Raw genomic sequence first — 18,939 nt, forward strand, 5'->3', positions numbered from 1 at the left:
CTTGGCTAAGAAGACAAATTATCATAAATATGTCAGTTCTTTCCTCAACTTATGGAATTACTACTGCAATTACAAATATAAATTCAAAGGTTTTCAGCAGGGGTGAGATTTGTTATTCTAAAAAACATCTGAATGCATTAATAAGCATGAGTTCCCCAGTGGCCTAGTGGGTTAAGAATTTAGCATTGTCATTGCTGTGGCATAGGTTTGATCCCTGACCTGGGAACTTCTGTATGCTGTGGGCCCAGCCATAAAAAAGGGGTTCCCACTGCGGTGCAGTGGTTTAAGAAACTGACTGCAGTAGGTCGGGCTGCTAGGGAGGTGTGGGTTTGATACCAGCCCTGCACAGTGGGTTAAAGGATCTGGATCCCTGGATCCGGTGTAGGTCGCAGTTGTGGCTCAGATTCACATATGCCTGGGAAACATCCTATGTTATGAGTGGGGCCATGGAAAAAAATTTAACCAGCAAAAATAGCAAAACATCTGCATAATGATGCCAGACTGGCTTTATCACAAATCAAAATTAATTAAAAAGCTAAAGTTATTAGAAGAGTATTATAGTTCTAATAACTGAAAAATCAGTAAGCATAATAAAATAGCTCATGTGCGGAATCCAAAATGTATAATATTTCTAAATTTTTACTTAAAACAAGGAAAACATTCTAAACTAGTGGCGAAGGAAAACTGTATCAATGATAAAAAAAAAAGGTTTTTAATCAAGTTGATTTTCATCACTGTATCACACACCTAGTTCCTGAGAAAAAGCAAACAGGCGACAAGCATTCTGAGTTAAGCCTCAAGGACTCCTCTGGGCTTCAGGTCACTCTGCATTAATTTCACAAGTACCTCTTTTGTCTAGTTAATGGATTATTACGACTCAAGACTGCCAACATCCCTTTGATTTTCTGCTAGCTCACTTTTCTAAACTTGTGATTGATTCTCATCCTTTTGTAAAGTCTCTCTGTTTCTTGACTTAAACTGGTGGTCTCACCTCACACTGGTACGACCTGGAATGTGTTGGAAATGCAGCTTCTCAGGCCCGACCCCACCTGTACCAAATCAGAAACTGTGAGAGGGAAGCCCAGCAACCTGTGTTTTAATACACTCTCCATGTGATTCCTACCCAAGTTTGAGAACTGATGATCTAAGCAAACATCTAGCATCAGGGAAAGTGCCATCTGTACTTCCAAGCCTTGGAGTTCCTATAGCAGCTCTTGTCCTATTACTCCCAGGGAAGTAAATGAATTATCTGTATACCTTCCACCTCAACTGGCATATATGTCTCTGGAGGGAAAGAATAGTTTCCTATTTGTATTATGTTCACAGTACTTGACATAGAATCTCCCAAATGCGAATAATAACCACTATGTTTAATGCCAACCATTCTTATGTTTCCACCTTTTTGTTAATTTTTTTCTTTGTCACGCCTGTGGCACGTGGAAGTTCCTGGACCAGGGATCGAACCTGTGCCACAGGAGTGACCCCAGCTGTTGCAAAACAATGCTAAATCCTTAACCCACTGCACCACAACGGAATTACGTTGTTAATGTTTTTTTAAAAAAATTAAAAGTGCCTACTGTATGAACTCTCTAGAGCTGGTTTATCCCCACATATTCCTCTCCTGCTCTTTAGTATGGTGTTGAATTATAAGCCAGCTTACGGTAACATGGGGTTATATGCAGATTCAAGCTGGCATAACTTTACTACAGAAAGTCAATGCTAAGTGGTTCCTGAGATATAAACTCTTATGAAATGAAAAGTTTTACTGTTGAAAAGGCAAAACTTGGACTCTAGCAGAAATATTTTCCCATCTTACTGTTCCAAAGTATATTTACCTGAGGGGTGACCTTGTGGTCAATTAGATTCTCAGTTAGAGATAGAAGCAAGGCATCCAACTCATCTGTAGCATCCTATGGAAGACACAATGTACAGATGTTAAATGACCCATTAATCATCACATAATTTTTTCCACATCCTCGCAATGTATAATTTGGACCTAGGCCAGGTTGATGCTAACCTTTGAACAAAAAGAGACCTCAGGAATAATGGTTATTAGTGACTTCCCCTTTTTTTAGAGGGGAACCTAGCCTACAATCAGAACTTTAAAAAGCTAAAGTGTTATGGGAATTTTCACATAATTATTCCTTTTGGTGAGACAAAACCTAGTAGGGTTAGAAATATCTGGCTCTCAGCTCTTAAAATAGATGAGGAAAGTAAAAGGTTCAGCCCATGAGGCAGTGAGTAAAGAAGCCTGAATCCCACATGCTTCTTTATCCATACATATGGGGGCTTCACTGTCTACCAAAGAGAATGATATAAACTTCCCTCTATAAATGTTAACTAATACTTTTTGTTTAATTAGTATTTGAAACATCTTATAGAAACTGAGTTCTGTACTGGAGGCTGTGTTTTTGGGGGAGATGAGAAGAATTTTAAAAAGATGAAAGGTAAAATTCCAATCTGGAAATAAGAGAAACAAGTATCTAGGGTGTAGTACATAACAAAAAGGCCATTCATTTATACATCCCTATTTCCCATCTGTCTGTCGTCAGGCTATGGTGTGTCCCCTGTTCAATGTTGACCTAATCCTAATCACATGCGAAAATATTGTCCTCTCTCTTCTCACCTCTCCCTCCCCCCATTCTACCCCCTCCTACCTCCAAACATGGTGACCTCCCCAAACAGCTTGTGCATATCTCTACCATAACATATTAAAATTTTCTCTCCAACTGTACCATAAGCAGTTTGAAAGAATGGCCATGTTTCATTCATTTTTGAATTTTAAAAGCCTAGCATGTTGTCTGGTACAATACACAATAAATCTCTGAGCTAAATATCCTCCTCTATTCCAAAAACATCTGTTTCCACCTAACAATTTTCAATGATCAGTCGAAGATGTCAATATATCTTTTTAGAATTTTAATTAGCAGACAGGAATCTCTAGATTGAAGGTATTTTGGGTGGAGTTTTTTTTAACCCAAAAGTCTGAATAATTACACATCTAAATGTTAACTATATACTGTCTTTGGGTAATGGGGATACAAAGTGATTCCTAATTTTTTCTTATTATGAAGTATTTCGTAAGCATCTATAATAAATGTGTTTATGCAATAAAAGAACAAAATGGCAAATGTTCGTTTACAAAAATAAATTTGTGTTTAACTTGTAGATGAAGACACTCACTGGCCAATGAACTGGTTTTCTATGATTTCTGAACTGGTAAGGGTGTGTGGCAAGTAGATATAGGAAAAGCAAGATTTGAGATAAGCCAGTTGTATTACAACATGATCAACTTCAGAAAGCTAATTTTAGGGAGTTCCCGTCGTGGCACGGCGGAAACGAATCGGACGAGGAACCATGAGGTTGTGGGTTCGATCCCTGGCCTTGCTCAGTGGGTTAAGGATCCGGTGTTGCCGTGGGCTGTGGTGTAGGTTGCAGATGTGGCTCCAGCGTAGGCCAGCAGCAACAGCTCTGATTGGACTCTTAGCCTGGGAACCTCCATATGCTGCGGGTTCAGTCCTAAAAGAAAAAGTTAATCAGTCAATATTTATTTAGTGCCTATTATGTGCCATGTACTGTTTCAGACACCAGGGAAGCAGAGCCAGCATCCAATTTAATCCATAGCCAGTATCCTATTTAATCCAAAAAGATTAAATTGACTGATTAAAAAAAAATACAGAGATCACCTAAAAAACAAAAATACCAACAAATAACACAAAAACTGGAGAAGAAACCCTCAGATCCTCTGGTGAGGGATTTGACAATAAGATTCTCCCTAGAAGTGAGGCAAATGGTCAGTCAGAAATTACCTTGGTCCTGCCTAGGAGTCAACCCAGTACAGTCTCTGGAGAAACCTTAAAATATAAGTGTGGAGTTCCTGTTGTGGCATAGTAGAAACGAATCCAACTAGGAACCATGAGGTTGCGGGTTTGATCCCTGGCCTTGCTCAGTGGGTTAAGGATCTGGCGTTGCCGTTGAGCTATGGTGTAGGCTGCAGATAAGCCTCAGATCTGGCATTGCTGTGGCTGTGGTGTAGACCGGCAGCTACAGCTCCGATTCGACCCCTAGCCTGGGAAACTCCATGTGCCGTGGGTGTGGGCCTAAAAAGCAAAAAAGTGTTACCTTTAGAGCAGAACCACCTTCTGCAGGTGTGGTGCACATCCCAGCACGGGGCTCCTCAGGGAGGGGCGTGTTATTCTCATTAACCACAGCACTAAGAAGAAAAAGAGGAGGTCACGTCATGAGGAGTGATACAGGAGACAGAGGCAGCATTTTCAAAGAAAGACAAGGCTTTGAAAAGAAGAATAAGAAATCCATGCAGGGGAAGTAGAAATTGCATTTGTGAGGAGCATGGGAGCTGCCAGCACTGCCCTCACTTGCTGCTGTGAAACCCCTCCCCACCCCACCATGTAACAGCTTTCACCTCCAGGTCAGACTCATTCACAGAAAGGTCAAAATGGTGGACTCCACTGCTGCCCTCCTAAATTGCAATGAAATGACAGAAGAGATTTATTTTTGACAAAGGAATAAATTCATGAAACTTCAATACAGAATGTCAGTGGTAGTTCAGAAGTGTTGAGGAAATCCTGAAAGCTATGAAATGCACAGAAGAGGATGATATTAGAACTACGGACAGATCAAATGTTACAGTCTCCTCCAAAGAGCAGAAAATCTAGAGAAATTATATAAAAGAAAAGATACAAAAACTGTAAGAAAAGACAGACAGATACACAAAAAAGATTAAACAGGCTGATTTCTAAAAGCTGTTATGAAATACATGAAGGGGAAGTTCAGTGGGACAGAAAAGAGACAGAATATCTGAGCTATGGGAGAACAAGTCAGGAAACCACAGAGAAATCACTTAAGGACTTGGGCTGGAGAGCTCCACTGCAGACAGAAGTAACGTCCTGGGTGCCCCACATACTACAAGGGGCCTCAACAGGTGAGAGGGTGTCAGCAGTGAGACAAGGATGTCTAACTCCAGATAAGAATACGAACAGGCCCAAGAAATAGCAACAACAACAAAAGACAAAAGACAAAAAAAAAAAAAAAAAAAAAAAAAAGAACAGGAGCAGGCGTACAAATGGCTTTCACACCAGGGAGGAAGGGCAAAAGGCCAAAAGACCATCATCCACCAAGCTAACACACCCAGCAGGAAACCCCAGTTTCTCAGTGTCACTGAAAAGTGTGCAAGCAATAGGAGAAGTTCCTGCCCAATCCAACAAGGAGACTGAGAAAAACGTGAGACAAATCCTAGAGTGGAAAAGCTGGACTTATGAGAAAAACAGAAGCTAGGACTGCTGCAGCCATAACACTGAGGCAAATGGAGGCAAAAAGATCAACAATAAGAAGGAACAGTTATGAGAAACAGAGAGGTAACTGAGATATTTCAACTGACTAACAGATACTGGATATTAAAAAAGATAAGGGCTTATGATTTTCTAGAACTAAAAAAAGACACAGGTCTTCAGACTGAAAGACCACCCTGAATACCAATAAGAATAAAAATAAACTATTCCCCTGAGACACACAGTCATGAAAATGCAGGATATCAAAAATAAGCAGTAAAACTTAAACATTGCCAGAGAGAAAAAAACAACTTTGTTCTCTAGAAAAAAGAAACAGCTCAGATGAAAGGAGCTGATTTAAGAAGCAGTAAGCACTGAAAGGAGCGAAATACATTTCACAGCGAATTCCTCCAACCCTTCAACAAAAGATTAGTCCTGCTTTTCAATACACTAATAGTGAACTATCAGAAAGAGAGGTCAAGAAAACAAGCCTGTTTAAAATCACATGAAAAAGAATAAAACACCTAGTGATGACACTACTATGAAATGAGATAGCGGTAAGGATGGTAAAACTTTGTCAACCTACTATAAAAAGCATTAAATTGCAGGAGTTTCCTTGTGGTGCAATGGATTAAGGATCTGATGTTGTCACTGCAGTGGCTGGGTCTGATCCCTGGCCTGGAAATTTTCACAAGCCTCGTGCATGCCCCCTCCTCCCAAAAAAGAAAAAAAAGGCATTAATTGCGTACTTTTGAAGGGTAAATTTAAGAGAATTACAACCCAATAAGAACAAAGATAAATGATCTTTTTATCTTTATCTCTTTTTTGTCTACTCTGCAAAACATGAAGGTGTGACAGAGCTCGATATGTGGTACACAGAAATGTATTAAATAATCTCCAGAATTTTCTGATGCCTGCAATATTTCCTTTTAAAAAGGGGGTACAGGAACTTTTTTAAAAAGTGTGGTATGGCATGCGGAAAAAGACAGAGTAACAGGAAAGGAGAAGATCCAAAAACAGACCCAAGTTTATATAAGAACATATAAGTATATTTTAAAGGTTCCATTTCAAATCCTGGGAAAAACAGATTATTCCTGATAATAAAAATAGATTATTCAAAATACCATTTTGGAAGCTGGAGTATTCTAGGATGTTCTAGCTTCAAAAGTTTAATGACATTTCTAATAAACAATTAGGCATTCCCCATTATTCTCCTCTTAGCAAAAAAAATTTTGATGATATTACTCTAAAAGGCTCCAGTAACAACAGTCGTAGTAAAAAATACCGTGGGAAAACTGATTTATTAGAATTAATTAAAAGGTTAAGTTGCAATTCCAGTTTTACCCTGATCACCAGTTCGTATGTTTGCTGAATACGAACTGCAAAGTCCTTTATACAAAGCTTAAACGCTATGTTGATTATGGTGCCTGGAACTGACTGACTGCAGTTTATCAGAAAACTCTTCACTGAATAAGTTTTGAATAATGGCAAAAGAAACGCATTCATTCATCCAGCAATGTTTTAGCACCAGCTAAGCACAGAACACTGGATATACAGAGATGAACAACACAAATTGGACAGAGTGGGGGCAGAGGTCTAGTAAGACAAATAAATGGCATAATAATCAAAAGACAGGCAGAAGGAACTTAAAGGGAATAGCAAAGAAATTTGTTGCATCATAGAAGAGCCCATGGTAAGAAAATTTACAAGAGCAATCCCACCATGATGACAAGGATGGCACTAAAGTTAACCGCCTTCCACATCTAAGAGAAACTGTACACATTCCTCATGTATGTCTTAAAAGATTAAAAATATCTTAGGTTGTTTTTGCTCTACAGTTTGAATCTGCTGAAGAAGAAAGAGAATGGAGAAAGACTAATCAGAAGTATCTTCAAATATCTAAAGTTAGGTTCTAGCAAGCTATGTAACAGATAGAAGAGGAAACTCAAGGTATCTTTTGAACAGATATCCTGAAACCGTGTGGTCACAGACTGGGAAAGAGGTAAAAAAGCACCCTCAAGAGGGAACTGAGAAGGAAAAGAACATCAGTATAATTCAGTCTACCCAGAGCTGTACCTGTTTGTGGCAGCATCCTGAACACTGGCATTCTTATGACTTAATAAGCTATCTTCTCTTGTAACCTAAGAAAATAAAATCATAAAAATTAAATCTTTGTTGAGGATGCTAAAGTAATAAGAAATACATATTTATATGTGTTTCCTGTAAAAACAGAAATATCATCATGCTTCAGTTCCTTATCTATGGAAATAGCAGTACTGCAACCTGTGCCATTCCATCCCACTCCTAAATTAATAGTCCGAGTTTCCACTGCAATATGTTGGTATACAAGTCCATATACTTCACTAGACAGCTCTCAGATATTTAAGACACCATGGTATATTGGCCTATATATACAGAATCCAAAAAGATTCAATGCCAGAATGTTTCAAATTTACATGATAAAAGAAACAGCTATTAAGCTCTATATCTAGCTTCCTACTTTTCCCTGAACACAGAGAATATTTCAGAAGAGAATTCTAAAAATTATTTCTGCAGAGGTCAGTTAGTTCTTCCCTCAACTTTTCTGAGGTATCATTTGCATACAGTAAAATGTACACATTTAAAATGTATGGTTTTATGAATTTTGAAAAATATACACAGGTGTATAATCAACAATAAACATCTGTAACACTTCCACTACCCTCAAAATGTTCTCCTGAGGCTTCCACTGCAATCCCATCGAAACCCCTTAGATGCAGCCAGCAATGAGCTGTACTTTCTAGTTTTGTATAATCATAATATGCTCACCTCCTTAGAGTAACATAAGCCTTTTGAGGTTCGCCCATGGTGTTGCATGTATCACTAATTCAATCTTTTTTATGTGCTGAGCAGCATTCCACTGTGTGGACAGACCACAATTTGTTTATCTGTTTACTCGCTGATGGACGTTTGGACTGTTGCCAGTTTTTACATATTGACATACTGCAAATAAAGCTGCTAGGGACAGTCATACCTGTGTGAACCTACATTTTCATTTCCCTTGGATAAATACCTAAGAGTGGATACTGCTGGGTCATGTGGTAAGTATATGTTTAATATCTTACCAAACTCTTATTTGGCCATAGTGTACTACTGTTTTCATAAATTGTTGAATATGATTTGCTTATACTTTGTTAAGGACTTCTGAGTCCATGTTCAAGCACAGTATTGGGCTATCGCTTCCTCTCGTGGAATATCTTCTTCTGGTTTTGGTATTGGGGTGATATGAGTCTCATGAAATGAGTAGGGGAAGTGCTCCCTTCACTTCTATTTCCTGAATGAGTTTGTGCAGAACTGTTGTTCTTTCTTCCTTAAATGTTCAGTAGATCTTAACAATGAAGACAGCTGGTCCTGAACTGTTGTTTTTTGTGGGATGATTTTTAACTATAAAACAACATCTCTTTCATTTATGGCTATTCAAGTTTCTCTCTTGTTCAAGTCCAGACAGACCCAAAAGTAAAACTGAGATGTAAGGTTATGACGACTCTTGCAGCCACTGGTGCTATGACATGCAGCACCAACACCAGGGTGAGCACTTACTAGATGCTCAAGGTTATTATTCATGGTTATTATTTTATTTCATCCCAATAACCCACCTTAGGGTAGGCATTACATTATCCCTTTTTAAACATAATTAAACTGAAGTTCAGGGAAATGAACTAACTTGCCAAGTCATAGTTAGTAGGTGGTAGATTAGAAACAGGATTCAAATTCCAGTTGTCTGATTCCAGAGCCTGTGCTGCCTGCCATATTTTACATTTGTTTTATATTTACTATTATGTTTTACATTAACTTTGGGGTGAGAGGAACTGCCTGCCATATTTTACATTTGTTTTTATATTCAATATTATGTTTTATGTTAACTTTGGGGTGAGAAGGTACATATAACACATGAACAATATTCCTCTCAGTTCCCTCAGGCTTGTGTCTGGGGAAGGATGGACAAAGAGCATCTTCCCAACAACAGGATATTCTGAGACCTTAGCTGACCAGCGTCTGTCCTGTTTCAGTGTTGAGGATGAGTCTGAGAGTTAGGGAGGCCAAGGGAAGGCTGGCTGGAGAGCGCGGACACCATAAACTTCATGGGGACTGGTCCCTGCATCCTTCACGAGATGTTGTAGCTGACTCCTCACCATCCCTCTGTGGCTAAGAACATCACAGTTTTGCTGAAGTGGGGGTTGGGGGATGGTGGGGAACAGCCAACTGATAAAGAGTGATCTAAAGTCACAGACTCAATACGGACAGGAAGCTAAAAAAATCACCAGATTTCCCGGCTATAAAAGTAACAACAATTAGAGACTCACTTCTCTAGGAATTTGACTTTTTAAAAAAAAAACACTTTATACCCTAGAGTATCTTTACTCTTTTTATCCTATGACTGCCCCCTCCTAATCTAGCCTGATTAGAATTTAGAGCTGCGAAGGCACCTGCCACCTCAAGCGTGTTTCTCAGCACTATTCCCTCTAACTGCCAACCAGGACACGAATGTCCAACGTTCATGTATTTTATTTGTTTTACAGGGTCGCTCGACCCAAGTCTCTTAACATTGAAGACATCTGGCCACTCTGCCAGGACCCCCTCAAAAGCAGCCTACCTTCTGCACGGCTTCTATTTGAGCCTTTAAAATGTTACTTTTCAAGTCAGGAGGAACTCTGCGGGCATTCAGTCCTGGGCTGTCCATGGCATTATTCAGACATTTCTCAGTTAACTTCACCACTTCCTCCTAGATATTAGAAATATACTGTGAGCAACTCTGATAGGCAATAATTAGGTGGAAACAGAAAGGGACTGATGTTCATGTTCAGGCAAGCAGGGAATCATGTGCCATATCCTACTCTAGGAACTGTCAATGACTCCTACATGCAGTTTCCAACTAGGGCTCAATAATCACAAACATGAAATATGAAATTGGGAGGGACCCCTGGACATCATCAAGCCCAATTTCCTGTCTTTAAGCAACTGAATAATGAAACTACACCATCCGTAGCAAATGCCTGAATTAAACCACACATGAGGAATCTCAACTGGATTTTAGGTCAGATTCTACACAGGCTAATCCTTGTGCTTATGGAACTGTCACCAGGCAGACAACTGTTTGTCAAACAGCCACAAAGAGGTCACTCTCAGATCAAGACTTACAAAAATGATCAAATAAAGCATAAGTCTGGTCAATGAAGATCGTAATTAGAGCAATATAAACTAACCATTACAAAAAGAAAAGGAGAAAGCAAAATAATAAGTGTAAATTACCTGCACTACAACTGACATTTTACCTAATTTAAAATGAATGACAATCAATTACCATCATTATTACTACGGTTACCATTTAATGCTGGTCTAAATAACAAACTCACTCTCAATATTTTCTTAGTCTCACATACAGCTTTTGTCTGTAAAACAGGCCAGGTGCCATGTATGGGATTATATCCTGTACCACTTTTCAGGTTTGAAAAGATTTAACTAATGTGCTTATTCCAATCTGGTTTTCCATAGTGTAGTCTCCATACATCTGGCTCTGAGTGGGATCCTAAAATCTGAATGATTAATAGGCCTCCTCAAGTGATTTCCATACACATAAGAGTCTGAGAATCACTACTCTGTACTAAACTCTACGTAGGCCTGTAACTTTAGTCTTTGGGATGGCTCCAAGTAATAGAAAGAAGACTCTCAATCCTTTTCCAGTGATGGCTAGCTTACACCATATGGACCAGCAATCCCACCTGTGGGCATGTGTCCAAGGAAACAAGATCACTATCCTGAACAAATACTGGCACCACATTTTCTGAAGGAAATCCTGCTATTTTCATCAACATAGATGAAGCTGGAGGGCATTATGCTAAGTGAACTAAGTCAGAGAATAACAAATACTACACAGTATTACTTAAATGTAAAATCTAAAAAAATAAATCCAACTGATAGAAACAGAAAATAGAATGGTTTCCAGGGAGTAGGGAAATAGGGGGAGGCTAGTAAAAGTTATGAGGTGAATAAATCCTAAATGTATGGCATGGTGACTGTAGTTAATTAGACTGTTTCTTATACTTGAAATTTGCTAAGAGAGTAGATATCAAGTGTTCTCAGTTCTCACCAAAAAACAAAACAAAAAGGTTAACTTATGGTGATGGATGTGTTAATTTGACCACAGGAATCATTTTACAATGTATACTTACACCAAATCATCAAGTTGTAGTTTGTTTTGTTTTGTCTTTTTAGGGCCGCACCTGTGGCATATGGAGGTTCCCAGGCCAGGGGTCAAATTGGAGCTGTAGCCGCCAGCCTACACCACAGCCACAGCAAAGCCAGATCCAAGCTACATCTGCAGCCTACACTACAGCTCATGGCAATGCTGGATCCTTAACCCACTGAGTGAGGCCAGGAATTGAACCTGCGTCCTCATGGACACTAGTCAGATCTGTTTCCACTGAGCCATGACGGGAACTCCAAGTTGTACGCTTTAAATATATTTTAATATTATTTGTCAATTATATCCCAATAAAGCTTGAAAAAGTTCTCAGCTAGTTAAAATGCTTTGACATTTTCTTTTCAGAGACAATTACACTGTGGACGAGCTTATTTGCTTATCATTTATATTTGCACATCACAGAATTCTCAGAGCAACCCACCTCTGACATAGGCAGATACTTCTTTTCCTGCCTATATTTAAAAAAGAAACAAGAATTCAACATACATATCATAGGTAAAAGTGCCTGTGATTGTTACCATTTTTCTGGAAGGCAATTTTGCGTAAGTACTAAAGGCTTTAAAATTATTCCTGAAATCTGACCTCACACTTCCACTTTCCAGGAAAATGATTGAAGATGATGGCAGATATTTGTGGAGTTCCCTTGTGGTGCAGTGGCTTAAGGATCTGGCGTTGTCACTGTAGCAGCTCAAGTTTGATCCCTGGTCCAAGAACTTCCACATGCCGTGGGCACAGCCAACAAAACAAAACAAAAACAAACAAAAACAAAAAAGGCTCACTGTCACAGTACTAATTATGGCGATAAAAATTAGCAACAATCTAAATGTCTAATAGGAGCCTGAGTAAACACAATGATGACATATGCATACAATTTAGCCATTGCCTGTAATATGTTACTGAAGAAAAGAGATTTATAATTGATTAGCTATAAAAAAGAGTCACTGAATTTCTACTTCAAAAAACGTACATTGCTTTTAAATGTTTAGAAGTATGAACCTTCTTTCTCTTTTCTTTTTTTTTAGGGCTGCACCTGGGGCATTTGGAAGTTTCTGGGCTAGGGGTCGAATGGGAGCTATAGCTGCCGGCCTACACCACAGCCCCAGCAATGCCAGATCTGAGCTGTGTCTGTGATCTACACTGCAGCTCACAGCAATGCTGGGTTCCTAACCTACTGAGCGGGGCCAGGGATCGAACCCGCATCCTCATGGATACTAGTCGAGTTCATTACCACTGAGCTACAACAGGAACTCTCTGGAAGTATGTATCTTTAAAATGTTAACTGTAGTTATCTCTTACTAGTGGGATAAGGAGGTTTTTATAATTTCCTGCTTTTTAAAATCTGTATCTTGTAGAATTATCTTGTATGTACACAACAGAAAAAACTGCTAAAATACAAGTTGAATGTAATAGCTTTAAAATATTTTCACACTGTTTTATTATTGCATGTAAGTCCAATGACACCCAATTACTATGCTATTGATATATCTGCCTTGAATGACCAAAATGTGGCAAACAAAAGACCAAAAGAATTAAAAAGATACCTTGATTCCTAAACAGGTCCAAATTAGACCTGTTCTAACACGGCTGGGTGCTTAAACTCTTTGTAGAGCAGTCCTTAGCCGTCAGAGTCAGCTTAGTTAGGAGCCTAAGTCAGGGGTTAAAGTCTGCTGAAGTTTGTTTTGGAGCAAGAGCTCATGTGCCCTGGGCACAGAAAGCCAAATGACATCGGGAGTTTGCAGAAAAGCAAGGGTTTATTCATAGGCGCCAAGCAAGGAGAATGGGTACTTCGTGAACAAAAGGCCTGAACTCCCTGATGGCTTTCAGGCAAGGGTCTTTAAAGACAGTGTTAGGGGAGACAGTCGTAGGATATGTGATCAGCTTGTGGACCTCCTTCTGATTGGTTGGTGGTGAGCAAATAGGATGATGCTTCTGAAACCTCAACCTTCTGGTTCCAACCAGTCTGGGGTCTACTTATTTACGGTCAACAGGTAGTCACCATCCCCGACCTCTGCAGAACAACTCAAAGATATGCATGACTGTTATCTACATTCCTTCAGGAGGAGCAGGAGTCCTATGACTCTGTATCCTAATCAGTAACAGTTTGAGCCTACTCTTTGCAACTCAGGGAAGGCTAGGAGACTAAACCTTTTTTCTACAAACAAGAAATGGGGAGCACAGAGGGGCTTTTGTACCTGGGAAGGCCCCACAGGATCCTGCTTAGTTTCAATCTCCCCTTTTCTTTAATACTCCTCAATCCTGAGGGGGAACAAGGGCAGGACAAGAAAGGGAATAAAGTTTTTTGGATAGTGAGATTAATCATAAACTCAGCAAGGGGACTCAGTTTTAGGGGGACTTAGAGTCAAGTTCTCAAACAGAATGCCACCAGATAGGCTCAACCAGAATGCTACCAGATCCGCTCACCCAGAATGCCATCAGATTCAGACACAAAACCACTCTTGAAACAATCTTGGCTAGGAAGCATGAACATCTTTCAGTAGGGCATTTATACAGTCAAATACCTAAGGTGAAGAATTAGAATAAAGAGTAAAACCTAAAAGAAAAATAGTACCTTTTTTTTTTTAAAATACAGAGAAGACTTATTTCTAAGAGCTCCTTCATTAAATATCTCAGAAAAACTGAAACTGTTTAATTATTTTTAAATTGTGTAAGCCTTTAAATAAAGTGATGGTCTTTTTGGTTCTGAGGAGAGATGTGAAGAGTTATTTTAAGTTTGGTGTGGTTTACTCCTTTTGAGTCATGGACCCTTTTGAGAATGTAACAAATTTTGGACCTACTTTCCAGAAAAATGTATAAATGAATCAAAGACAAGAATATGTATTCCATTTCACAGGGTTTAAGGCACTTCTCATAATTATTCATGAGTAGATCCATCATCCGCAGGCAAAGAATCTTTGCAGGATTAGATACAATTTACCTTGTGTTTTTACTAAATATACACAAAGGCTTTAAACACATTATAAACTGTTTCTTTCCGTTGTTTTAAGGTATCTAAATGAAGACAGAGTGGTGGCTGAGACCACTGAAGCAGGAGGTGGATGGGTCCCGGGCTGAGTAACTGGAATCTGTCCACTGTGGAAATACACTTCAAAATGAAGGGACCACATTTCTCATTCTTGAGGTCAAGGAGGCCTCCTGAACTACACATGCACAGAAAGGTTCTTTGGGGGTTAGAGAAGGGCAGGGGCACCAGTCCAGAGTACAACCTATCCACTTCCCAGAAACCCTTGTGCTAGAATCCATCTTGGCTAAAAGATGCTTGTGCACACAGGGACAGGCCCTGAGTCAGGCCAAATACGGGTTCAAGGCCAGACAAAGCAAGATGATTGGCCAGAGGACACCTGGAAGAACTGCCCTCATATAAATGACTTAAATCACGCCAGAGGAGAGTGACTCTCTCTCTCTCTCTGAGCCCACCCATGCTTTCTGTACATGTATCTTCTCTCTGAATAAACACTTTATTTGCCTCACTATTCACATTCTCTTTGCTGAATTGTTCCTGCAAAGAGATAAGAACTGAGGACCTACATCAAACTTGCTGGGGACCTACATCAAACTTGCTGGCCCTGGTGGTCTAGTGGTTAGGATTCAGTGCTCTCAACCCACAGCCACCTGAGAACATCATGACAAAAGAGAAGTGAACTTTTAGAGCTAGCCTACTATGTAAACTAAAAAATGCTAAGCTACCAATAGCATAACAGCCTGATATTCAGACTTAAAAATTACTTTAGGGACTTTCTGTTGTGGCACAGCAGAAATGAATCCGACTAGAATCCATGAGGATGCGGGTTCTACCCCTGGCCTTGCTCGGTGGTCAGGGATCCCACACTGCTGTGAGCTGTAAAGTAGGTTGCAGACGTGGCTCAGATCCCACGGTGCTGTGGTTGTGGTGTAGGCTGGGAGCTGTAGCTCTGATTTGACCCATAGCCTGGGAACTTCCATATATGCCGTGGGTGTGGCCTTAAAAAGCAAAAAGCAAAAAGCAAAAAAAAAAAAAAAAAAAAAATTACCTAAAAAACAAAAACAAAACCCACACCAACAATACTAGTATAATGTTAGTAACCCTTCAAGCTAAAAAATCAAAGCAATGAAGGTTAGCAAAGAATATGCCATTCCCATATATGCCCCTTTGACATAAGGGGTATTTTGAGCTGAAGGCAGCTGAGGAGAAGCAGGTACAAGAAAAGCTCTGTCCTTCCCCTACTTTCTTGAAAGCAGGACAAAAATTTACAAAGGTGTCCCGCCTTCCTCTCTACCAGAGGACAAAAGTTAACCTCTGTAAACAGCTCAAACCCCTAGCACTGAGAAGTATTTAAATCTGCATAACAAGCAGATTTACTCTTGTTTTCCCTGCTTATCCTTGCATCCTCCACTCTAACTTTCTTTCTTTTGACTTTAGCTGAAGATGGTATTTAGCTGGAATGCTAAGCCACCTCTGAGAGTTACTCACTAGGCCCTGGCATCTCCCATGTATACACGAGGTATAAATATTAATGAACTTGTTTGTTTTTCTCTTGTTAATCCATCTTTTGTTACAAAGATCTCAGACAAGACTCAGGAGGGTAGAGGTGAAAACTATTTTTTCCCCCTATAGCAATTATTGTCAAATAGGAAATATTTGCCTTTGCATTTGTAAAAATATCTTTTTTTTTTTTTTTTTTTTTTTTTTTTTTTTTTGGCTACACTGTGGCATGTAGAAGTTCCCGGGCCAGGGATCGAACCTGCACCACAGCAGCGACCTGAGCCATAGCAGTAACACCAGATCCTTAACCTGCTGACCACCAGGGAACTCCCTGAAGTGGTTAGTTTTTATGGGCTGGGTAATTTCACAGGCTAAGGAGTGGGAGGATTTCTCCAACTATCTGGGGAAAGGGAGATTTCCAGGAACTGGGCCAGTGCCCATTTTTTGGCCTTTTACGGTTGGCCTTGGAGCTGAGATGGCACCTGTGGGTATGTCATTTAGCTGCTAATGTATTACAACTAGAGTATAATGAGGCCCAAGGTCCACTGGAAGTCAAGTCTTCTGCCATCTTGAGCCTAATCAGCTCTAACCAGTTTTTATCCTATTTTGTTATTCTCAAGGGCTATGCCATTCTTTTAATGGTTGTGCCCTGTTCCCTTCCCTCCTATCTCACTATCACCATACCCTCTGTGTCCAAATGGAGGGTAGGAGGAAATAAAGTACCTATTTACAGAACCAAACTAAAACATTTGGTGTCACATTTATGTCAGGGACAAAATGGAAATGGTCAACAAAGGCATGTAAAGGACACTTTAACCTTAAGGGGAATTTATAGCTCTCCTCAGAAGTCCACAGAAGACACCAGCCAATCCCCATGCACCAAGTCTGCTTACTCCCGCTCTGGACTTCCTGTTCCCCTAACTCAGCTACTCTGATCCAAGTAAGAAAGAAGACTACTAGGCAACCAATCAGAAAAAAAAAAGCAAGTTACTTTTGTATTTATCTCGTAAACACTCCTTAATCTGTCAGCAACTCAGTTTCCAAGCTTGCAGGTCAAAACCCTTTTAATAAATCATCTTTCTGTTTTGTTTTATTGAGAGTACAGATTTTGCTTTTGTTTTTACAGCCACACCTATGGCATATATATGTAAGTTCCCAGGCTAGGGGTGAAATTGGAGTTGCAGCTGCAGGCCTATGGCACAGCCAAAGCAACACCTGATCTGAGCTGCATCTGCAACATATGCCACGACTTGAGGCAATACTGGATCCTTAACCCACTGAGAGATGCCAGGGATCAAACCCACATCCTCACAGAGACCAAATTGGGTCCTAAACCCACAGAGGCACAAATAGGAAGTCCCTCCCAGATTTTAGTTTTTGATATAATTTTTGGTTATACCCTCTTAAGGTGTGGATACAAAGAAAATCAACAGTAAAAATGACAAAGATTATTCCAAATCACATGCGATAGCAACCTGCCACTAGATTACATTAACAACATGAGAAGTACAAGCTGCAGGCCAAACCTGGCCCACCACCTATGTCAGAGAATAACGTTTACTGGAACGCAGCCATGCTCATGCCCATGTGGCTGCTCTCACGCTACAATGGCAGAGCTGAGCACAGTGACAGAGACTGTGTGGCTGCTAAGACTGAAATACTTAAATGACCTTTTAATGAAACAGGCTGCCAACTTCTGGTCAAGAGAACAGTCATCATGCCTTACTATTTTTTTTAATTGAAGTATAGTTGGTTTACAATGTTTTGTTAATTTCTGCTGTACAGCAAAGTGATTCAGTTATATACACACTTTAAGAAAAAAATATATATATATTTATATTTAAAAATTTTTTTTCTGGTTGTGGCACACAAAAGTTCCTGGGCCAGGGATCAAACCTGAAAAACAGCAGTGACAATGCCAGATCCTTAACCCACTGAGCCACCTGGTAACTCCTCCATTAGTTTATCATAGGAGACTGAATGCAGTTCTCTGTACTACACAGTTAAGACCCTATTGTTTATCCCCTCCATGTATAATAGTTTAGATCTGACAGCTCCAGCTTCCCATTCCTTCCTCCCCAACCCCTTCACCCTTGGCAACCACGAGTATGTTCTCCTTGTCCCAGAATCTGTTTCTGTTTCACAGATAGGTTCGTCTATGTCATATTTTAGATTCCACATAAAAGTGACATCGTATGGTATTTGTCTTTCTTTCTGACTTATTTAACTTAGTATGAGAATCTATAGGTCCATCCATATTGCTACAAATGGCATTATTTCATTCTTTTTTATGGCTGAGTAATATTCCATTGTATATATGTACCACATCTTCTTTATCCATTCATCTGTTGGTGAACATTTAGGTTGCTTCCTCGTCTTGGCTATTGTGAATAGTGCTGCTATCAAGACAGGGATGCACATCATGCAGTACTTTTAATTCTTTACCCTCAAAAGACTAGTTGCTAAAAGGTCATGCATGGCTTAAGTGTGCCCCTGTCCTCACTAATAAATGCAGTTTAGATTTTGTTACTTAAGCATTTTTTAAAATTTGCTGATAAAGAAACAAGAAAAAAATGATTTCTGAAATGAAATTTGAAGGTAAAGAAAATCCTGGAATTGTCTCAAGTAATTAAGAGGAGGAAGGTTATTTAAAAAAAAAATTAAAGATCCTGACATAGCATAAACCCTAAAGTATCTCTAACATATAAGTCAGGCAGACACTGTGAGTAAGTTTCCAAAATAGGGAGGCACCAAGAAAGAGGGAAGAAGGAGTTCCCTGGCAGCTCAGCAGGTTAAGGACCCAGTGCCAACACTGCTATGGTGCAGGTCTGATCCCTGGCCTGAGAACTTCCAAACGCTGTGGGTGCCGGGGGGTGGAGGAACAAAACAAAACAAAAAAAGGAATGAAAGAAGGGAAGAATCCCAATGAC

The 18,939-nt window shown here is 39.7% G+C and overlaps 1 protein-coding gene across 4 annotated transcripts in view; it reads right to left on the minus strand.

Annotated features, from left to right (window-relative positions):
- Window positions 1–18,939, minus strand: part of EPB41L5 (erythrocyte membrane protein band 4.1 like 5) — a 136,678-nt gene that overhangs the window by 15,652 nt on the left and 102,087 nt on the right. For all 4 annotated transcript variants that reach the window (XM_021075141.1, XM_021075139.1, XM_021075140.1 and 1 more), the window contains 4 exons: window positions 9,922–10,050; window positions 7,365–7,429; window positions 4,123–4,213; window positions 1,836–1,910 (listed from right to left, as the gene is read on the minus strand). In XM_021075141.1, the coding sequence (XP_020930800.1) occupies window positions 1,836–1,910; window positions 4,123–4,213; window positions 7,365–7,429; window positions 9,922–10,050 (360 nt within the window). The remainder of the gene's footprint in view (window positions 1–1,835; window positions 1,911–4,122; window positions 4,214–7,364; window positions 7,430–9,921; window positions 10,051–18,939) is intronic.

This window comes from Sus scrofa, chromosome 15, assembly GCF_000003025.6.
Source record: "Sus scrofa isolate TJ Tabasco breed Duroc chromosome 15, Sscrofa11.1, whole genome shotgun sequence".
Classification (NCBI taxonomy): Eukaryota; Metazoa; Chordata; class Mammalia; order Artiodactyla; family Suidae; genus Sus; species Sus scrofa.